This window comes from Vombatus ursinus, unplaced genomic scaffold, assembly GCF_900497805.2.
Source record: "Vombatus ursinus unplaced genomic scaffold, bare-nosed wombat genome assembly UNPS02014813.1, whole genome shotgun sequence".
Lineage (NCBI taxonomy): Eukaryota > Metazoa > Chordata > Mammalia > Diprotodontia > Vombatidae > Vombatus > Vombatus ursinus.
In genome coordinates, this window is record NW_020954591.1 from 28984280 (window position 1) to 29008339 (window position 24060).

At 38.9% G+C, this 24060-nt stretch overlaps 1 protein-coding gene across 2 annotated transcripts in view; it reads left to right on the plus strand.

Annotated features, from left to right (window-relative positions):
* PRDM10 (PR/SET domain 10) overlaps positions 1-24060 on the plus strand; it is a 139552-nt gene that overhangs the window by 66774 nt on the left and 48718 nt on the right. For both annotated transcript variants that reach the window (XM_027835105.1, XM_027835106.1), the window contains 7 exons: positions 4670-4886; positions 6648-6889; positions 8853-9056; positions 12750-12822; positions 13887-14004; positions 20527-20656; positions 21173-21421. In XM_027835105.1, the coding sequence (XP_027690906.1) occupies positions 4670-4886; positions 6648-6889; positions 8853-9056; positions 12750-12822; positions 13887-14004; positions 20527-20656; positions 21173-21421 (1233 nt within the window). The remainder of the gene's footprint in view (positions 1-4669; positions 4887-6647; positions 6890-8852; positions 9057-12749; positions 12823-13886; positions 14005-20526; positions 20657-21172; positions 21422-24060) is intronic.

The following is a 24060-nucleotide window of genomic DNA, read 5'->3' on the forward strand; positions in this document are numbered from 1 at the left end:
ATCTCTGTTTTTGATTTTTTTCTCCCTTAGTGATAGGAGAATAGTTTTGAAGCCTTGTTTCATTCTATGCATTTCCTAATCCTTAGGGAAGGTGTCTGTATCCTCCAGACAGATGTAGGAGCACAGTCTCTCCTTTGTTCTTTGAGATGGGCAAGTCCAAGTCCCTATACACACTGAAAAGAGAATGCGTTGCCTTGATAATTGGCCTCTGTAGAACTCATGAAATGTTCTGTTTACATTTGCTGTTGTCCAATATAGTTTCACATTACACCTTTCAGAGAAACTGTGTGTCCATACACTTTGGTTAATTTCAAAAGACAATTGTAGAACATAGGCATTAAAAAGAAAGAAATAAACTCTGCTGTTTGTTGTTGCAGCAGAAATTATTTTGGACATGTTTGCATGTTAAAAGGCAGAAAAAAAAGCTATTTCTGTTTTCTAGTAGGTTTATGCATGCACTAACTACCATTGTCACTATTGTCTGTCAACAGACGCTGTCTCCATAAACAATACATAGGCTCATTGTTCTAATCTTTAGGGAAATTATTTAGGTCACTAATTCAGCTGTCTCCCCTGTATAGTTTGAAATGTCTCTGTTCTACTTAGGAATGATTCACCCTTTTCTTGGTTTCCTCATCAACAGCTTGCATACTCCTGGCATTTGCTCCAACCCTGCTTTGGCAGCAGTCTTTCAAGGTGCTGCTGACTGATCCGATCTTTTCCTTAGTCTTAGTCTTTACAGAAAGCTCCAGCAGATTGACAATAGCTGCATGTTGGCACCTATTTTAGTATCAGCTTTCTCAGCAGTGGCTAGTAGCCAGCAGCAACCCTGTCTAACCAGTGTCCCTTCAGCAGCATCTGCTGGGAAAACTATATTGGTTATAACAGTTTCTTTCCTTTTTTTTTTAATAATAATAAATTCATTTATTTATTTTTAGTTTTCAACATTCACTTCCATAAGATTTTGAATTTCAAATTTTCTCCCCATCTCTCACCTCTCCCCACCCCAAGATGTCATGTAAATTGATATAGACTCAACATATACATTCATATTAAACCTATTTTCATGTTAGTCTTGTTGTAAAGAAGAATCAGAACCAATGGGAGAAACCACAAGAAAGAAGAAACAAACAAAAAAAAAAAGAGAGGGGGGCAAATAATATGCTTTGATCTGAATGCAGACTCCATAGTTCTTTTTCTGGATGTGGACAGCATTTTTCATTATGAGTCTTTTGGAGTTGTTTTAGATCCTTGCATTGTGAAGAAGAGGTAAGTCTATCAAAGTTAGTCATCACACAATGGGGCTGTTAACTGTGTATAATGTTTTCCTGGTTCTGCTCACTTCACTCAGCATCAGTTCATATAAGTCTTTCCAGGTTTTTCTGAAGTCGACCTGCTCATTATTTCTTATAGCACAATAGTATTCCATTACATTCATATACCACAATTTGTTTAGCCATTCCCCAAATGATGGGCATCTCCTTAGTTTCCAATTCTTTGCCACCACAAAAAGAGCTGCTATAAATATTTTTGTACATGTGGGTCCTTTTTCCATTTGTATGATCTTTTTGGGATACAGCCCTAAAAGTGCTATTGCTGGGTCAAAGGGGGTATGCACAGTTTTGGCTATAACAGTTTCAAAATAATAATGTGTAAAATTAACACAGAATTGCTTTATACAGTCTTTCCCAGTTGGGCTTTGCAACAAGATGAAGAATTGATGAGGTGTAACAGTATATGTATACTTTAACTTTATGCTGTCCTTGGTGATTAATTTGAGCACATATTGAACAATCTAGTCTAAGTGGTTCCTGAGTGAGTGAGTGAGTGAGGTTCCAGAGAATCCTGAGTGGGTTAGCTGAGTCCTGAGCGAGTAAATGCATCAGGAACTTGTGGTTGCAAGACACTAAAATTCTAATGAGGATAATCATAATAAATGACATTTATATAAGGCTTTAAAGTTTGCAAAGCACTTTACGGACATTATCTCATTTCATCCTCATAGTACTCCTGAAAGGTATGTACTTTGGGTATTCTTACTGTCCTTATTTTACATATGAGGAAACTGAGACACTGGAGGTCGTGGGACATACAGATAGCAAATGTCAGAGGTGGGATTGAGTCCAAATCTTTCTTGACTCCAAGTACATTGTCTTCTTTTGTAGAGATAAGTAGGTGAAGTCATTCCCATTGCTGAAACCTTTTCTGGCTTTTTCTTATTCAGTACTCACCCTCAACAAACATTTTTAATCAATAAATATTTGTTAAGCACCTACCATGCTTCCGGCATGCTGAAAAGTGCTGAAGATACAAAAAGAGGCAAAAGAGGGTTCCTACCCTGCAGAAACTTCCAGTGTCTTTTTAATGATGTTGAGGGTAGGTCAGTTTCCTAGGATTGCTGCCCCCTCTTTAGATCTTTCTAAAGGCTCCTGCGATACAGAAGAGGAAGATGATATACTCCAACTACAGGGTTAAATTTGTTGTTTTTCGGTTGTTTCAGTCATGTCTGACTCTTTGTGACCCCATTTGGGGTTTTCTTGGCAAAGATGCTGGAGCGGTTTGCCATTTCCTTCTGTAGCTCATTTTACAGATGAGGAAACTGAGGCAAAGAGGTTAAGTGACTTGCCCAGGATCGCACAGCTAGTAAGTGTCTGAGGCTGGACTTGAACTCAGGAAGATGAGTCTTCCTGACTCCAGTCCTGGCTCTCTGTCCATTGCGCCACCTAGTGGCCACCCCCCACCCAGGGTTTAATTACCGCATGGTAAAACTGAGAGACAGAATGTAAGTAACTTCTTTGGCTGGCTGTTTGGAGACAGAATGTTTTCAACTTTTGTCATTTTTGACAGTGGTACTGAAACTAAGGAGAGGACTTCTCTGAGTCAGTTCTTGGGAATGCATAGGGAAGTTATCAAGTACTACTCTTCTTTTTAAAGTTGCTGAAGTTCTGAGATTTAGATGTGAAATGCGAAGGGATACTTTGTTGTTTCAGTGAATAGACTCATAGTGGACCAGAAGAAATTGATGCAGCTCCCCAAAGCAGCCAATATGAACTCAGTTACAGGTGTTTCTTGAGCATTTACTCTTTGCCCAGTGGTGTGCTTGGTTTTGTTGGTAGGAAGGAGAGGAGAGAGAGGGCCTACGGAAATATTACAATATAATTCCTGTTGTCAAAAAGCTTGTAATAGAGTTGAGGAGAAAAGCTTAAACCCATGAAACAACAGTGAGCCATATAAGATGATAATGTAAGTGCCAGATCATATGGCTTTGAATAGTTCAGAGGGAAAAGGGATCCAGACTGCTCGGAAAAGCAATACGTCCCTTGTACAGAGGGCTGTGGACATGGACTGCTTCTGGACTTAGGTATCTGACCATAGTTCTTCAGAACTGCAGAGTGCCCTTATTCTAGTTAGCAGAATCTTCATGTATTAGGTGGGAATTGTTGTTTGTTGTTCAGCTGTTTCAGTCATGTCTGACTCTTTTTTACCCTATTTTGGGGTTTTCTTGGCAAAGATACTGGAGTAGTTTGCCATTTCCTTCCCCAGCTCATATAAACAGATGAGGAAACTGAGGCAACCTGGGTTAAGTGACTTGCTCAGGGTCACACAGTTAGTAAGTGTCTGAGGCCAGATTTCAACTCGGAAGGATGAGTTTTCCTGATTCCAAGCCCAGTCCGGTCCTCTATCTACTGTAAGCCGCCGTGGTGGAAGTTGAGTGAGGCCTTAATAGATGGGTAAGTTTTAGTGAGATGGAAGGAAGAGGAGAGGGCCTTCCAGGGAAATGAGGGGGAAGTTGAAAGAAGGCTTTGTGTGGCCCTGAACAAGTAAGTCACTTAACCTCTAAGGGCTCCAGGTGACTAATACTATAAATTTCAGAACAGTTGTGATCTGTGATGATAGAGGGAGTTCCTTCACAGTTAGCTATTTGCACCAGGGAAATGACAGGTCTGGACAAAGAGAGAACTGAAGGAAGGTTCAGAAGTGTGGTCTAGAACACACACTAGCTCTGGAGTCAAAAGACCTTGGTTTGAATCCGTCCCTGCCGCTTACCTGTCTGACCTTGGATAAGTCATTAACTCCTTTTGATCTCCATTGCTTCAACTGAAGGTCACTTCCAACTATAAATCTGAAATTTCAGTGGGAATGAGCATGGTGTGCTCATTAGTGTGTCCTCAAAGGATTTATTAAGTGCTTCCTAGGAAGGAGCAGTAGAAGTAAAACTGAATAGAAAAGTCCAGGGCAATACATGACCCTATAATACCTACTTAGAAATTAAGATGATATTTTGTTTTAGGTAATATTTGTTTCCTCTTAGTGTATCTGTACAGGTAAACCAGTACATACATACCTTGGTGATAAATGCTGGACCCAAACTTTGTCCTGTCTACCAGTTTGCCCGACATAATTGTCATCTTAGCTTTTTTAATCAAATCATTTACATTTTAAAAGAAAGAGGACTAAATGACTTATTTTGTCTTAGCAGTCAGGAATTTAGAGACTTGATTTTATTAGAGGAATGTTTTGAGGTCATGTTCCCTGTGGACAAGAAAGTAGTTTTTGTTGGATCTTGAAAGAAATCGGGCTGAAGGATAATAACCATGAAAGTCATATATTACATGTAATCAACAGCCATATATATGAACCCTCTCATTTTCCCTTAAACTTTCTTCAGGCCTCATTGCCGGTCCATAATCAGGTGTTACCTCCTATGGAGGGTGTGGATGGGTCAGATCCTTTAGCACCTCTGCAGAACCCAATGGGTCAATTGGAGGCAAAAGAAGAAGAAGATGAGGACGAGGAGGAGGATGAGGAGGAGGAAGATGGTGAAGACACAGATATGGATGACTGGGAACCAGATCCACCTCGGCCCTTTGACCCTCATGATTTATGTAAGTAGAAGAACTCTAGTCCTTCAAGAGAGTGTGCTTCCTTTTCTTGCTTTAGTGTTTCAAAAGCACTGGGGACATTTTTGTTTTCCTACATTTGCTTTTCTGCTTTTATCCTGTTCTACTTTATTGCTACTCAGAGGGCTACTCCAAAGTACAAGATCATTACATTTTTCTGTTTACAGATGTTTATTATACCTTTATGTCATTTGATTTTATGCTTCTGTGCTTTGTTTTGGAACCGGGAGCATTCAGGGCTTTGAAGTGGCACTATATTTATCCAAAGAGTATGGCAGGGAAGTTTCATATGGGTGCCTGTTTTGCATGTGGCCAGTGTCCATCTCCCCTGTTCTGAAATATTTGCCCTTGGGAAACTTCATTGCTTTGTTTTACATGAATCTGAAAGGTTTTCAAAACAATCCCTTTAGCCATTTTAAAGGTAAAAGAAAAGATGCTTTATTTTAAGACAAATATGTATGTATATATATATATGTATACACATACATACATATATAAATTGTTGATTATTTGAGATCATATGAATAGAAAATACCTTCTAAGTTATCCAGACAACTATTTAGAAACTGTTGAGTAAAGTGAGATTAAATTATTTAGCTCTGTTGGTTAGAACATAGGGCTAATGATGGTCGCTAGATGCCAGTGATAGTCTCTATATATTCTAATAGTCTTTTACTCTGTTTTATGGCCAAAAACTGTATCTAACTCTGGTGAGTTATCTCATACGTGTATGCCATTGGTCATGAAGGAAGAACTAGAGAGAGAATTTGAATGAATTAATGCGAAACTGTCATTATTGGAAAAAAAGTTCAAAGCACGTATATTAATGACACTGCTAACGTACTATGTCATCTTAAAAAAATCGTTTTATTGATGCCTTTTGTCTTTACATCACAGTCATTTGCCACCTCCCCCCTCCTGATCGAACCTTCCCTTATGACAAAGAAAAACAATTAAACAAAAGAATCTGATATGGAAACCTTCTCTGACATTGTATACATATTCTGTTCTAGTAGTCTCCCACCTCTCTGCTGTGAGGGAGGAGGTATGTTGTATTATCTCTTTTCAAGAACCATCATTTCATTGGTTTTTCCATTCCTCTGAGTTCAGTTCACCGTGTATTCACTGCCATCATCATGTACTAAGCACAGTACAATACAGTAGTTCCCTATTTCACAGTATGTTGCCTATTTTCATTAGATGGTATTCACTGAATTCTCATATTGTTCAGTGCTTTTTCTGTTTGAATTGTTCATGTCACAGACAATAGTGCTTCTTCTTCAGCTTCCCTTGAGGAAATTGAATAAATAATCTCATCAGATTGTGTGACCCAAATGAATCCATCTTTTTGTTCTCCAGATATAGTTTTAATTGATTTGTATTTTTAGTGACCACAAGCACAATTACTGTGCACTCAGAGATGTGACAGCAATATGAAATTTAGATGTTTGGTTTTAATTTTATTTTATGCAGGCATAAACCAGTCCTGCCTGATTCTAAAGAAAAACAGCAATTTTATTGTTTTTTTTTTGCTATAAAAGTAGTCTAATCTGCTATAAGCACTAAAAAGTGAAGTTGCGCAAGCTTATTAACCTAAGTATCTTGGCACCATGCACTGAATTTGGGAAGTCTTCAGGCCAGAATTTTGTATCTCTGGGGGCTAGTGAGCTCTTTTGTCTAGTGATGTTTCCATTGCATGTGCTTAGGAATTTTTACCTGTTCCTCAAGTTTTTCTGTCTTTTTCAGGGTGTGAAGAGTGCAATAATGCACATTCTTCAGTATGCCCAAAGCATGGGCCCTTACATCCCATCCCCAATCGGCCAGTCCTTACCAGAGCAAGAGCCAGTCTGCCTTTGGTACTCTACATAGACCGGTTCCTAGGAGGAGTGTTTTCCAAAAGGCGCATTCCCAAACGTACCCAGTTTGGCCCTGTGGAGGGGCCCCTTGTCACACAATCAGAACTGAAAGACTGTTATATTCATCTAAAGGTAGCCTGCTTTGTTAAAGTATTTCCTTCCTGCTTCTAGGTTAAATCTATTTGAAAGAAGCACCAATTGTTCTATTGTCTTGGTTATATAGTAGATGTTTTCCAGTATTTTTTGCCTGTCTCTAATGATTTTGTATTTAAATGGAAATATTTTTTCTCTTAAGGAAGAATATTTAGATTTCATTATCATCTCCGAGTAGTGAGAGAAATGTAATTTTAAAATGTTAGAGTGATGTGATCCTTAAAATAATCTTTTATTTCTGTTTCCATGAACTTTAGCAGAATACAAATTATGAATTGGTATTTAAATGTTGAGATATAGGCTTTTCTGCGCAAAGTGCTTGGGAAGAACATTTCTCAACTTGTAATGCTGACTGGGTGTTGTTTTGAAGGTTTCCTAAGCACCTGCTTTAGGAGGGAATTTTATTTTACAGATCTAGATTCTTCTAGTTTTTCCAGTTCATTATAGTTGACAATTCTCATGTCTGTTCAGAGTTTTTGTTTTGTTTATTTTGCTCAGACTTGTGGTATCATTGATGTGGGTAACTCCCATTGTGGAATCTCCTTTCTCCAGAAAGCAATTTTCATGCAATTTAGTCCTAGAAAGTTACCTGGGGGCACTCTGAAGTTAAATGATTTAGCCTTAGTTCCATCAACAACAGTAACTGGGTCAGAGACAGAATTGAACCCAGGCCTTGCTGGTTCCAAGGCAAACCCTGTATCTACTGTGTTACACACAGCCTCTCCCTTTACTTGATGAGGAAATGCATTTATCTCTGGTTTGTTCTTTATATTTGATCTTTGATTTCTGTCTATTATAATAATAACAGCTAGCACTTTAAGGTTTGCAAAGCACTTTACATGTTATTTAATTTATTGAGCTGTCACTTAAAAAAATTCTACCTCTTAGTTACCTGTTTCTTGTGGCTCCACTGTGAATAGCTGAGAGTTTGTAATTAGGGTTAGGGATGTAGTCTTTAACAGTTAGCTGCTGATCACAAGGGTGATTGCTGGTGAGGAGAGAGGAGTGATAATCTCCAATTCACAATAATTTAATAAATTCATAAGCCTGTCTGTACTCCCATGTTTTCAGTAGATGATACTGTAGAAGTAAGAAACTTACTTTTAGCCATTCTTATGATGGTTTTTGATACTTGTAAAACGTATATTCTGAAGTTTAGCCAGGGGCAAAACCCTTTCATTGAATAAGTAAAGGATTTTTAAAAAAATCACTTTTAAGATTATAAAGAAAAAAGGAAAAAAAAATTGTACAACCAGAGATATACTGACTCAGTTTGAGAGCATGTAGTGTTAAGGTGTGTACAACATGCTATGAAAAATATTGTAGTAACGCCCCACCTCTCTGGACCTTTGATATCTGTCAATCCCCCCTGTAAGGAATGTATCAGAGGTCTAAAGAAGTGAGGGAAAATGGCCTCTGAGCTGCTAACATCACAAAAGCCATGTACTTTCAGGGTGTGAAGAGGGTAATAATGCATACTAAACTTTAGTGCCATAGGTGAGGGTGTGTTTATTTTGACAAGCTTCACCAGCTGGTCAAAGGCAAAGATTTTTTAAAAAAAAAATCATCTGACTAAAAGTGGTCAAAAAGGAACTTAAAAGGCAGCACTAGTTGGTGAGTTGGGGGTAGGGAGGAGCTAGTAAGAATATTCATGCATTCTGGTCTTCCTTTTTGAACTTTTTCTGTCAGTTTTGACAGATTTGATTAAACCCCACAATAGAGAGAGAAGTCTGAGGTTATAGCCAGGTCATTCTCTAAGTCTTGAAGTCACTCTCATCTCTCTACTGAGGAGACCACATATGTGTGGTGGTCGAAGCGCAAAGGGAATAACCAGGATGCTGAGCTGTCTTTATCAAAGATGGAAGTTCAGTATGTTATGGAACTAATGCATATTGGTGTTGAAAGTTTCTGGTGACTTTTTCCTCATTTTCTTTGGTTGCAGGTTTCTCTTGAGAAGGGGGACAGGAAAGATAGGGACATGCATGAAGACCTGTGGTTTGAACTGTCTGATGAAGCACTTTGTAACTGGATGATGTTTGTACGTCCAGCACAGAATCATTTGGAACAGAACCTGGTGGCTTACCAATATGGTCATCATGTTTATTATACAACGATAAAGAATGTAGAACCCAAGCAGGAGCTCAAGGTAGCGTATGAAATTTGCGATGCCCTTTTCTGGATAGGAAAGATCACATATAAAGTGTTTCCCCTGGATAATCTCCTCACCAGAGTTGTTTTTGCTATACTGGTAACAATGCCTTAAATACAAAGATAGTGCAATGAAGAAACCTTGGATTTAATGTCCTCACAAGGCATCATTAATACTGCAGGGCTAAGAGGAAAGGGCTGATAGATATGTGAGGTCAGCCTGGTGTATGTGAGCAGCAAAATATTATTGGCATTATGTTTGTACTGTGAAGCTTGAAGATCTTTTATGAATTGATATTTAAATGTACAGATAAGACTGTTCCCCTTTCGATATATTCTTTAATATTAAGAGGGAAATTCTATGTGTTTGACTATACAGCTGACTCCCAGAGCTGTATATCTAGGCCTAAGCTCTATCCTGAGCTCCAGGCCTTCATTATAATACTGTGAAAGAACACTGGCTCTGGAATCAGAGGACCAGGATGCCGATCCCACCTTTGATTTTTTTCTGGTTGTGTGGCATTGGGCAAATTGTTGAATCTTCCTGGGTTTCAGTTTCCTCATGTGACAAATGAGGAGGGCTGTACTAAATGGCCTCTGACTTATCTTCCAAATCTAGATCTATTGGTCACATGATTATTAACTCCCTATCAGAGATTTCTAATTGGATATCCTGTGGGCATCTTAAAATCAACATGTCCAAAACAGAAGTCACGATCTTTTCCTCAGTACATATCCTTCTTCCGTACATTCCTGTTTCTTTCTTTCTTTTTTTTTTTTTTTGTGAGGCAATTGGAGTTAAATGACTTGCGCAGAGTCACACAGATAGTGAGTGTTAAGTGTCTGAGGCTGAATTTGAACTCAGGTCCTCCTAAATCCAGGGCTGGTGCTCTATCCACTGTGCCATCTAGCTGCCCCTGTTCTCGTTTTTTGTTAAGACAACACCATTGCTCCAGTCCACATGGTTTACAATCTGAGTTAACCTCAACTCTTTACTTGCCCTCAACTTATAATTCTAGCCATTTGCTAAGTATTGTCTATTCCATTTTTACAAGATCTTTTCTTTGTACTCCCAGCATTTAACAGAGTGTATGGCACATAGTAGGTGCTTAATAAATGCTAGTTTACCAAACATCTTTCCCTTTACTTCCACTCAGACGGCTCCTACCCTCGTTTAGGCCCTTGTCCCCATAGGTGTCCCACAGGATCCTGTCTTGGGCTCTTTTCTCTTCTCCCTCTTTACCACTTTCCTTGGTGATTTCATCAGCTCTCATGGATTTACTACCACATCTATGCTGATGATTCTGAAATCTACCTTTCCTGCCTTAATCTCTCTGCTGCCCTACAGCTGCCTTTCAGACATTTCAAACTGTCCAGCAGACATCTTAAACTCAATATGTCTCAAACAGAACACATCATCTTTTTACCTTAGCTTCAACCTTTCCTATTACTTTAGAGGGCAAATACCATCCTCCTAGTCCCTCAAGCTCACAACCTAGGAGTCATCTTGGATTTCTTACTCTCTCTAAACTCCCACATCCAAGCTGTTGCTAAAGCCTGTCAATTTTACCTTTGCAACATTTCTCAAATATGCCCCCTTCTGTCCCCTTGACACTGCCACCACTCTGGTGCAGGCACTCATCACTTCACATCTGGATTATTGTAATTACCTACTGGTGGGTTTGTCTGCCTTAAGTCTCTCTCCCTACTCCAGTCTATCCTCCATTCAGCCACTAAAGTGATTTTCTTAAAACACGGGTCCTATCATGTCACCCCTCCCCCCTCCCACCAATAAATTCTATTGGCTCCCTATTGCCTCCAAGATCAAGTGCAAAATGCTCTCTTTGACGTTCAAAGCCCTTTATAACCCAGCCCCCTCCTACCTTTCCACCTATACCTTACTCCACCTCATTGATCCAGTGACACTGGCCTCTTGGCTGATTCACAAACAAGACAGTTCTCTTGGCTTCCAGGCATTCTCTCTGGCTGTCCCCCATGCCTGGAACATTCTCCCTCCTCTGTTCTGACTACTACCCTCCCTGACCTTTAAGTTCCAACTAAAATCCCACCTTCTACAGGAAGCCTTTCTCCAGCCCTTTTAATTTCAGTGCCTTCCCTTTGTTAATTCTTTCATATTTATCCTGTATATAGTTTGCTTTGTACATGTTTGTTGCCATTTGATTATAAACTCCTTGAAGGCAGGGATTGTCTTTTGCCTGTTGTATCCCTGAGTGTTCAGCACCATGCCTGTCACAGCCTTAATAAATGTTTATTGATTAGTTGATTGATAGCCTCCCAGCTGATCTGTTCCTCCCAGGACTCTCCCTTCTCAATTCATCCTCCACTCAGCTACCCGAGTGATATTCCTAAAGCACAAGTTTGATCATGTCAGCATCATTCCTTTGCTTCACAAACCCCAGTGGTTCCTTGTTACTGCTGTGATAAAAATACAGACTATTCTGTTTGACATTTAAAGGCCTCTCAACATGACTCCTACCCACCTTCCCATCTTATTTTACAATACTTTGTTTCACACACAAACACAAACACTTGGTATGTTGTAGCTGGGTAATGCAGTGGATGGAGTGGAGGTCCTGGACTGAAGAAGAGGTGAGTGTAGATTTAGCCTCAGATACTCACTAGCTGTGTGACCCTGGGCAAGTGACTGAAACTCTGCCTATGGCAGTTTCCTCAACTGTAAAGTGGGGATAGTAATACTGTCTACCTTCCAGGGTTGTGTGGATCAAATGATATAATATTTGTAGAATGTTTGGCACTGTGTAGGCACATAGTAGGTGCTTAATAAATCCACCTTCTCCTTCCCTCCCTCCCCGTTACCCAGGCTCTCTCTTATGCCTCAAATGTGCTCTCATATCATCTCTGCCTCTTAGCATCCTTAATTTCCTTCAAAGCTCAGGTTAAATGCCACCTCTTACGTAAGAACTTTACTGATCCCCCTGACAGCTATGGTCTCCCCATACCCACCCTGAAATTACCTCACATTTATTTCCTGTATATTTTATACATACATGTTATTTCTCCTTGATGGCAAGAAAGGCTTAATTTTTGCTATTTTATTCCCAGTGCCTAGCCCATAGCAGGCATTTGATAAATTCTTGTTGATGCAATGATGTATTATTCAATGATTTGTTTTTAAGGGGAGATATTGTATTAGGATTTATGCTTGCTATACCTGATTATAATGATGGTGGGTCATATCACGAAGATTTTGCTTGTGATTTTCAGTGAAAGGCAGTTTTAGGGGATAGTGCTACTTTTACTGTAAAGAAATTTGTTAATGAAGGCGATCAAAGCTTTCATTCTGTGAATTACTATAAAAGATGAAAGTTCTGATGTGAATAATGCTTAGAATGATACTAAATGCCACACAGGACCTCTCTGGTAAATATTGTGAATAGTGACCTTTTGGGAGGAAGCTATAAAACTTTAGTTTAGAACAAGTAGAATATGCTTGTCCTGCAGAGCAGGTAAAAGGTGAAGACTGTAAAGAAAACATGCAGTTTTACTTGGCCATTTGCCAATAGAAAATTTTAATGACTGATAATTTGTCATTTTGTATTTTGTGGCCGTGGAGAAGCTCCTTTGTTCAAGTGGAAGGAATGGTTAAAGCACATCAGAAGGACTTGAGGATGCCTGTTGATTTTTGCCAATGTGTGTGTGTGTTCTGCAGGTGTGGTATGCTGCATCCTATGCTGAATTTGTAAACCAGAAGATCCATGACATTTCTGAGGAGGAAAGAAAAGGTGGTTTGATTTTCTGCATTTTATGTTATTTGCATGAATTCTATAAAAATAAAGCCTTTCTGTAATCTAGAAGATTAAATATATTGCCTCTTCATTGTGTAACCTTTAATTTTTTTTTACATCATGTGATATGCCAGTAAAGTTATTCAGAGCTACATGTCTCTTTTTAATGCCAGCATCAAATTAAAATGACAAGTTTTGTTTTCTCTCATGGATTCTGGAAAAGAACATTTAATGTAATGAAAACTTCAAATATTAAATTATAAATCCCAATCAGAGAATAGTCCCTATCTAGATGTAATTAGCTTTGAAGAGCTGCAAAAAAGACATTGATTTTTAACTGCCTGTGATATGATAGAATGATCCTTTTAGATCAGGGACTTCTAACAAAGGGCCCAGAAACTTATTTTTAAAAAATATTTCAATAACTGTATTTCAATATAAATGGTTTCCTTTATAATCCAAATATTTTATTTTATGCATTTATAAACTCTGAATGGGGCAGCTAGTTGGTGCAGTGGATAGAGCACCGGCCCTGAAATCAGGAGGACCTGAGTTCAAATCTGGTCTCAGATCAAACACTTGACACTTACTAGCTGTGTGACCCTGGGCAAGTCACTTAACCCCAATTGCCTAAAAAAAAAAGAAAAAAATGTAAAAACTCTGAGAAAGGGTCCATAGGCTTCACCAAGTGACCAAAGGGGTCCATGAGACACACAAGGTTAAGAAACCCTGTTTAAGACCATTATCACTGGGTCCATAATCTCTACATTACTTGTGTATTTTTCTAAATGGTAATACTTGTGCTCTGGTCTAGTGTGGTGAGGTAAGTGATTGTGCCACTGAAGGTCTAGAATGAATTAGATGAGGACCCTAATAGCAATGTGTTGAGTCATCATTTGACCATGGGACAAAGTATCTGATAATTTAAGTAAATCTAGGCACCACATGATTCAGTGGGGCAGATTGAATGTGGATGAAAGTGCTAGGAACATTGATGAGATGTGGTTTTCTCTGGTGACTGTTGATCATCTACCTTAACATTTCTTTTTCTTTCAACACAGTTCTTAGAGAGCAAGAGAAGAACTGGCCTTGTTATGAATGCAATCGTCGATTCGTAAGCTCAGAGCAACTTCAACAGCACCTCAATTCCCATGATGAGAAGCTGGACTTCTTTAGCAGGTGTTTATCTGGTATACATGGAATGAAAAATGAGACTTGGTTTTCCAAGGCTCAGAATGTTTTCTGTATTATCCGTTAACTGCTTTTTCTAGTGGAAAGATTCCTGTGAATGGTTCCCAAGTATTCAGTATTTAACCATATTGATAGAGAATAGGAGTTGCTGAGAGAAACCTCTTAATACATTTTTCCACTGGTTTCCACTAAATTAGTACCAACAGAGAAAGATCTTATTGCCATAGATACATGTTTCCTTGCCAGACCCTTGGAATCGTAGAACTAGTGTAGATCTTTTTGATCATCTAGACCCAGCCCTCATTTTACAGATGAAGATATTCAGACTGAGAGAGGTTAGGGTGCCTCACAGAGGTCACACTGCCAGGCTGGCTGGCTCTTGTCCAATGTTCTTTCCACTTGTCATAACTACACCTTTTAGTAAGCAAAGGAAGCATTTGGACTGAGAATATTAGAATTTGCTTGTATGAGGAAGGTGGGCATGTGGAAGCTTGATTAAGCTCTGAAATACACTTCCATTTCATTTTTTTCCAGGTCTTATTAATAAGGGATTGGTAGCCAGAAAGCCCTTTGTAGAACATCATCATCATCATCATAATAGCTGACATTTATATCGCGCTTTCAGGTTTGCAAAGCGCTTTACATATACTTTGTCATTTGATCCTCACAACAACCTTGTGAGGTAGGTGGTATTATTGTCTGCATTTTACAGATAAGGAAACAGGCTCAGAGAGATTAAGTGACTTGCTCATGGTCACAAAGCGCAAGGCTAAGTGTTGGAGGTGGGGTTTGAACCCAGATATTTATTGACTTCTAATTGAGCATTCTTTCCCCTATACTGCTCTGCCTCATATAGAATTTTAAGTTAAAATGGATCTTGTAGCTTATAGAATCTAGCCTCCCGCCCCATATAAGAATTATTTTTAGAAATCTCCCTTATACGAGGCCATTCATCCTCATTTTGAGTACTGACAAGTCACCACCTCATAAGGCTGTCCATTCTGTTGTTGGACAACTCTTATTGTTACTCAAGTTCATCTGTATGTTGAACCAGATTCTGCCTTCGATAACTTCCAACAATTGATATTCATTCTGACCTTGGAACTGCATAGAATAGCTTGAACCCTTCTTTCGCATGACAGTTCTTCAGCTATTTGAAGGTAGCTATCGTGTATCCATTGTCTTTCTTTTTCTGGGCTAAACTTCCCAGTCTCATTAGCAGATCTTTGTATAACATGGTTGAGTTGCCTCACTGTCCTTATTGTCCTTTTTTGGACACACTGCTATTTGTCAAAGATCTTCAGTAATTGGGTCCAGAACTAAACATTGTATTTCAAATTTGTTTTGACCAGCAGAAATTACAGTGAGATTATCAATTCTCTTGCTTTAGACATTAGGCTTGTATTAGTATGACCTAATATTCTTTAGTTTTTTTTGGAAGCTAGATCTTTCCATTGATCACTTAAATTTAGCCTGTTTTTGTTTTTCTTTTTAATTCCAAGTACGGCCTAGCTACATATTTTATCATCCTATACTAATGCTTTGGACTTAAAAAAAATCTAAAATCAGAGCTTTGCATTTATCAATCTTAAATGCCTTGTTAACTTTGGACCATTGTTTTGTCAGCTGGAGATTTTTTTAGATTCTGATGTCAACACTTAACATTAGCTATCTCTCAGTTTTGTATTATTCACTAATTTTTTGATAAATATGCCTCTTTTGTCTTTAATCAAGTCATTAATAAGAATGTAGAATAGAATAGGTTCAAGAACAGAATTCTGTGGTATGCTACTAAAGATGTCTCTTTAGATTGAAATTCTTCCATTAATCAATTCCCTTTGGGTCTACTTTTTTATTTTATTTTATTTTATGTATTTATTTTTTGGCAATTGGGGTTAAGTGACTTGTTCAGGGTCACACAGCTAGTGAGTGTCAAGTGTTTGGTCTGAGGCTGGATTTGAACTCAGGTCCTCCTGACTTCAGGGCCAGTGCTCTATCCACTATGCCTCCTAGCTGCCCCATCGGGTCCACTTTTTTAACCAGCTCTACTGTATCCGTTGTCTTTTCTTTTCTAGGCTAAACATCCCAGTCCCGTTAGCAGATATTTATATAATATGGTCGAGTTATTTCACCTCCAGTGATGAAAATTCATTTCCTTCAGAGGCAGCCCATTCCACTTTTGGATGGATGTAATTGTTAGAAAGTTTTCCTATATATTGAGTCAGCTGCCTCCCTGCAGCCTTTATCTATTGTTCCTACTTCTGCCCTTTGAGACAAAGAAGACAAGTCTGATTCCTCTTCCATATGACAGTCCTTCAAATACTTGTTCACAGTTATCATGCTTACTCCATATCTGCATTCCAATGTTCCACTGTCCTTCAACCTATTACCAAGGAGCCGTGTTAAATAACCTCATTGTTTTCTTAACTTCACAGATGATGAAACTGATGTCAAGGAAAGTTAAGAATTTTTTTCAGACTTCTTCTTTTTAGCAGAATGAGACTTCCAACAGATGTCCAAATGTTTAAACTCTCCTATCATCACTATATCTTTTGTGCTATTTTTGTGATTGGTTTCAGAAAACTATCTGCCTCCAGGGGATTAGACAGACACTGTTCCACTGCATGGAGTTTTCCCAACCTGGCCTTTCTTGCCAGTGGGGGATCAGAGAAATGCCATTCCATTCGTTGACATCCCCTGGGCTGATTTCTTCCTGTTTGCAGGGAACTCTTCCTGCCTACAGGGGATCCTTGCAGCCTGCAGGGAACAGAGAGGCTCCCTTCCTTCCTGCTCCCTCTACTTATCTACTGGCCTGGCCGGCTTGTAAGGATAGGAGAGAAATGCTATTCCATCTGCTTTCCCCAATGGACCCCTCAACTGAGCTGCCTAACACCCTGAGAGGATACTAACCTGAGACTGAACTCCTGGTAATGCTAATAACCGTCCTGAACTCACTTGGCAGTGATTAATAAACTCCCATCTAGTGAGACCCTTCCTATCCCAGTGATCTTGAATTCCAGGCCTTCATTATACAAACTTCGTTCTGCATCCCCCACTGTCCCTTTCCTTATTACTATCCCCCTTAACTCAATTGGACTAATGACCCACCAACCCTTCCATTGTACTCCCTGGAATAAGTGATCTGTAGATCACTTACTTCATCTTAAATCTTCCTTTCTCACTCCTTTCGTTGCTTGGTTGTCACTGAGACCTGCTTCCCCATATTACACTAAAAAAATTGCGGGCATTTAGCAAGAGCTTCTTCATCTTCCCTCCTCCTCAATTCACAACTCCTAGGTTACTTTCTGTTACTATCTCCACCTGTAACCCCATAACGAGGTGGCCCTTCTCTACATGCACTTGGGATTACATTCCATCCTGTCTTCTCATGCAGATTGACTGTCTATCATTCTCATTCTCTTACTAATCTTTAATCTCTTCCTGTTTTGCTGATTGCTTCCCTCCTGCCTTACAAAGATGCTCATATCTCCCCTATCCTCAACTCTCACTTGATCCATCCATCCCTGCTAGCTATCAACCCATATCACTCTTCCATTTTGTGGCTAAATTTCTTGATGAGGTTGTCTATAATAAATGCCTTTTCTTCCTTTCTTCTCTCATCTTAACTCAGCAGTCTGGCTTCCAGCCTCATTTTTCAACTGAAATTATTCTTTTTAATTGTCAGTTCCAATGGTCTTTTCAAAATCCTCATCCTTCATCCACTGAGAGTGGCGCACAGGGCTCTGTTCTGGGTCCTGTTTTCTTCTCTCTCTGTAATACTTTACTTGTTAATTTCAGTTATCATCTTTTTGCAGATGATTATCACATCTACTTATCTAATCTTAACTTCTCTCCTGCCCTCTATTTTCACATCTCATGCTGCCTTTTAGACATCTTGAACTGACTATCCTGTAGACATCCTAAACTTAACATAAACACAACTGAACTCATCTTTCCCCCTAAATCCTCCACTCTTCCTAACTTCCTAACTGTTTTTGATGCCACCATCCTCTTAGTCACCCAAGCTCATAACCTAGGGTTATCTTCTACTTCTTATTCTCAAGCCCTATCCAATCTGTTGCCAAAGTCTATTGATTTGACCTTCGTATTATCTCTTGTATGTATATCCCCTTCTCTCCTACTACGTCCATTACGCAGGTACAGGCCCTCATCACCTCATGACAATACTATTGAAATAATTTTCTCTTTGGTCTCTCTGCCACAAATCTCTTCCACAGGTTAGTCCATCCTGCACTCATGTTCCACCTAAGTCATAGGCCTAAACGTGTTACCTCTTTTTTAAAGAAACTCCAGTGGCTCCCCATCCCTCCACGATCAAATATAAAACCCTCTGTTTGGCATTCAAAGTCCTTCATTACCTCTCCCCCTTCCCACCTTCCCAGTCTTCTCACACTTTACATCCCCTCTCTCCCTTCCATTTGCCTTTAGTACATTGACACTGACCTCCTTGATGTGCCTTGCACGAGACACTGTATACTTTGGGCACTTTCACTGGCTGTCCCTTGTACTTGGAATGTTCTCCTTACTCATCTGAGTCTCCTGGTTTCCCTGGATTCCTTAAAGTCCCAGCTAAAACCTTACCTTCTAGGGGAAGCCTTTCCTGATCTTCCTGAGTTCTCATGCCTTCTCTCTGTTGATTATCTCCAGTTGATTCTGTAAATAGCTTGTTAGTACGTAGTTGTCTTCATGTTGTCTGCCCCATTAGATAGTGAACACCTTGAGAGCAGGGATTTTTGCCTTTCTTTGTATCTGCAGTGCTTAGCACAGTGCCTGGCACACAGTAGTGCTTAAGAAATGCTTGTTGACTTATTCATAATACCACAAACATTTGTTAGTGTGCTCATCTTTTAACAGCTTTTATTTTCTTGAGTTAGAATTTTTTTTTTGTCTAGGCAATGGGGTTAAGTGACTTGCCCAGGGTCACACAAATAGTGAGTGTTTTGTGTCTGAGGCAGGATTTGAACTCAGGTCCTCCTGACTCCAAGGCCAGCACTCTATCCATTATGCCACCTAACTGCCCCTTCAGTTAGAATTTCAAGTTCATATTACATATTACCCATATTCTGTCCCTTAGAATACAGACTTTTCAGGCCTTCCTTATCATTCCTAACCTTTTAGGTATTTATATTTCATGAATTCCTGTGCTTTCTTTCATTATTATTATTCTTTTTATGTCATATCTTGGCTTCCTTCAATTATTCGTTTTGTTTTTATGTTATATCCTTCATAGTATTTGGTAGATTAGTTTTATCTGAACTTCCTCCTACTCTAAAGTCCTTTACTTCCCTTTACCATTAGACAGCTTAAAGACCTCTTGATCAGATTGGCAAGTCTTAGCAGAAGTATTTCCTTCCTAGCTATTTTGATATTAGACACCTTTCTTGTTTTGTTTTTCAAATTAAATTTTTTTTCCAATTGTTTAAGATTTGTTTTTTTTTTCATCCTAGACACCCTTTCTCCCTTCCCCCAAAGAAAATAAAAAACAAAATCTGTGCAACAAATATGCACAGTCAAGCAAAAGTCTTTCCCACGTTGGTCATGTCTAAATATCTCTTAGTCCATTGCCTCTCTATTAGGAGGTGGGTAGCATTCTTTGTAATTGTAGACACTATTTTTAGCCAATAGCCTAGTATTTCATTAATTTAATCCATGATCCAGAATATTAAATCCTGTTCTTTGTCAGTTCTTAACTTTACATATCCTTATTTTCTCTTGTACTTCCCTCCAGTTCTAATCTTCCATTGGAAAAATAGATGAAAATGCCACCTTGGATCCCTATGTCTTTAAGTTTCTTACCTACAATTTCATAGATACTAAAGTTATTTTTCATGTGTCTTGTAGAGAAATAATTCTGTATAAGAATCATTTATTCCTACCTGAAATAGTGTGGTGTCTGGGAGGTTTGATAAGTTTTGGTAGGTGATGAAGATTGCTTGTGTAATAGTTACTGAATCCTGTATGGAAAATATAAGCTAGAAAATTCTTCCCTTCAAAAAACTGACTGTCCAAGGAGAGAGAATTGTTTAGTATAGTTAGTTTCATTTGGACTTGGGGAAAGTGATTTTAAAAGTAAGGAAGTAATTAAATCCTCATGGTTCCTTGCTAATAGGTATCTCCTAGGCATATTTTCTAAAGTTCTACTTTCAGAGTTTTCGAGATTGATTCTGGGCAGTGTTAGAGCTTTCAAGATTTTCAGACGCAAAAGCTTACATGGTGATAATCCCTTATATTTTGATAACATCTTCTGAATCATTTAAAACTGTTTTACATATAATCTTGCTTGTTCTTAAAACCTCCCTTTGAGTTATGTAAGTGGCAGAGATGATAAACGTAGATTAGAAATGCTCTCTTTTCACAAAATCATATCCACTACAGAATTAAATAATCAAGCTAGGGGACATATTAGCTAGAAGACAGAGCAATGTTAGTTATGGAAATCTTAGCAAATGATATGAATATTTTAAATCAAACATCCTCTTTTTTTCACAGAGCAAGAGGCAGAGGCCGGGGGAGAGGCAAGAGGAGGTTTGGCCCAGGACGACGGCCAGGTCGGCCTCCAAAATTCATGCGCTTGGAAGTTACCAATGAAAATGGTGAAAAGTGTGAGGAAGGAACACAGGTACTTATGGATCAAGGGAGGAAAATAGAACATTTCTTATGTGTTAACTTTATTATGTAAAGAGTTAGAGTGTTTAAAAAATTCATGCTTGTGTTTTTATATTGATTATGTGCTTTTGGTAATGAAAATGTGATTAGAGAGAAGGAAGCAGGAATATATATCCTCATGTGACCTGCCACAAAAATTTGTCATTCCTGTCCCAGGGTGATGTTGTAGATTGAAGTATTAGAATAAAATTAGACCTAATTTTAAAATGTTTTTGAATTCTGACAGTGAAATTCCAAAAGAGTCATAGGATGTTTTTTTTTCTTTGCCAAGGCCCAAATAACTCATTGCTTTTGCTGCAATATTTCTTTTTTATGCTTATTTACCTAATTAACTTTACCAGAGAGAGGCTATTTTCTCAATGTATTATGAGCGTGCTCATTTGGAAGTTCTCTTCTCTGCCTGTGAAGTCCTTCCGCAGCTTTCTTCCATGGATGGGGAAGATAATCACTGTATAATTTTCAATTTCAGGATTTGCTGCCGTTCTCCAGCAAGGGGCTGGAAAAGTTTGATGAGGATGGACAAGCTCCATTGAATGGGCTGGACCAGCAGGAACAGACCCCTGTGCCAGTCCCTCAGCTGCCACCTGAAACACAGCCTGCTTTGGAACACCCACCAGACACCCACCCAGTGCACCTGCAGCCCCAACATGAAGAGAGCACGGTGCCCACCCAGAGTACTATGACGGCTGATGATATGCGCCGAGCCAAACGCATCCGGGTGAGTAGGGATAGTAGTGGTCTGCCATTTTGTCTTTTCTCCTCAGAGTGGTCTCTCTGACCCTGTGTCCACTTACAGCTCTGTGATCCAGCCTGCCAAGCTATTTGCTGACTTAATTGTAACAGAAATGTAAATGGTTTCTCAGAAGTATGTCCTGGGATAGAGTGGAGTGACTGGTCCTTGATTGGAACAGCTCAGTACTGGCCATCAGACTCTTTCATTAGAGAGTATAACTAAAGCTAAAGAAAAGTAGTCTTCCAGTTTCTAAGGCTCACTGATGAGAAACTGACTAAATAGAAAATTTAATTACAAAAATGTATTTACATTTTTGAGCAATTTCTTTGCATTGTAAATATGTCTGTGGGAGTCAAGGTGTACCTCTCTGCATGACTTAATGTACTTGAATATGATTCTTTGTCCTGGGAGAGACTAGCAGATACCTAGAACTTTTTGTGAAAAATGGCATGTGTATAAATTGACATGTGAGCAGGCACTTTTTAAACATCTAAGGAAAATGTAAAGTAGAAGCCCAGGTTCAGGGGCTGTTTATGTATCACTCGTGTGACTTGGCTTTTGGCTTTAAATACCATTGTTGAAGAAGCACTGAACTTCTACGCAGATGGGCTTTGTTCTAATTAGTTTGCTGACTGATCTATCTCTGGAGTGAAGCTGTAGGGGCTTCTTGGCATTAAGGCGATAGTCTTGCAGAATTAGTGCCTGTACTGTGCATTTACTTTTAGAAGGACATTTTCAACCCATGTTTGTGGCAGCTGAGAGCTCTTGTTGGAGGACTTCCTTGTGTTAGGTGGAGAAAACTTTTCAGACACATAATCTTCTAGAGTTAAAGCAGATTGATTTAGTTTACATTTCTTTTGGCTTTCTCAAGCCTGGGATTTTGCTTCTGGAAGGGACCTTGAAAGGAATTCTAGTCCATTTCATTGCTTTTTTTTTTTTTTTTTTTGCTAGGCAATGGGGTTAAGTGACTTGCCCAGGGTCACACAGCTAGTAAGTGTTATGTATCTGAGGCCAGATTTGAACTCAGGTTCTCCTGAATCCAGGGCTGGTGTTCTATCCACTGCGTCACCTCATTTCATTGCTTATACAGAAACTTGGAAGGCCTTTGTGAAATAATCCCTCTTGGAGATCCTTGGAACTGAAACATAAGGAATCTTAGTTCACCATATAATATGCAAAGTAGATATGTAAATTTAGCAAATATAGAGCTACTTTATTAAATAACTACTTCCCTGTCATTCATTCTTTTATTCATATATGCAATTATCCTTTCCTGTTGCTGCTTTCTTCTTTGTTCATTTTATTTTTACCAAGTCTATTGAAAAAAAAAGCTCAAACTATAATCTTTATATACAACTTAGCACGGTGCCTGGCATGTAGTAAAAGCCTAATAAATGGCCTGTCATCTATTTATCTTGAAATTGTGGTATATATGCAGACAGCCCTTTGATATTTCCTTGAAGGAATTTGTGTATAGGCTTTCTTTTACAAAAAATGTTGATGACTTTTGGAGGTCAGGGGATAGTTTGAATTTTCTTTCTTTATCCATGGGAGGTAGGGGTGTATATTTTTTAATCTTTTCTATCCAAGAGTGGTAGTAATGAACTGAAATGAAGCTTCCAATCCAGTTGGTAACGTAACTATTTTTCTTCTCTCTAATGCTGCCTGCTCAGTTGGAGCTGCAGGTAGGTTTGTTTCTTTTTATTTCCTGTTACCAAATACAACTAAAATATTTTCCCTGATCCACTATTCTTTGTACCTTTTTTTTTTTTAACTGTCTCCTAGTTGACCCTCCTGTTTAGATGAATTAGCAAATGAACAAATGTAATTTCGTTTTCAGATTAATCAATCAATGAACTCTGGGCCTAATTATCCTCTTTTGTAAAATCAAAGGGTTGGTCTAGATGCTTTAAGGTGCCTTTTAGCTCTAAATTATTGATCTGTTAAGAAGTATTTATTAGCGCCTACTATTTACCAAACGCTGTGCTAGGTACTATATAAATTATATGTGAATAAGCTGAAGGAGCTTAAAATCTAATTGAGGTCCCCAAAATAAGTTATATCAGAGTACTGTATATATAATTAAGTGCCATAATATGTGGTACAGACTATATGTTGCTGTAGAAATTTAAAGGATTGGGAGTGCTGCAGCGATCAGCCTTTCTATGAAGCTTTCCCTGGTATTTGTAGGATGAGCCGGATTTGGATGGGAGACAAAGAGTAGAGGGCATTTCAGTGAATAGAACAACAAGAGGCAAGTCATAGAGCAGGGAATATGCATGTTTTGTTATGGAAGCCTGGAGAGACTGGCTTGACTGGGGTAAGGGGAGGCAGAACCAAGGCTGACAACAGGTGCCTCGTTCCATTCCTCAAGTCAGCCACCTCTGTGCTAGGAGACGAGGGAGGCGTGATTCACGATTTGCTGTCTGAAGTCACGATTAGTTATTGCATCAATCAGTCTTTCACTGTTGCTTTCCTTTGTTATTTTGGTTATTGTGCAAATTATTGTCCTCGTTCTGTTTATTTCACTCTTCCTAGGTTCATAAAAGTGGAAGGGTGTACTTTTTCAAAGGACCACACACACACACACACACACACACACACACACACACACACACACACAC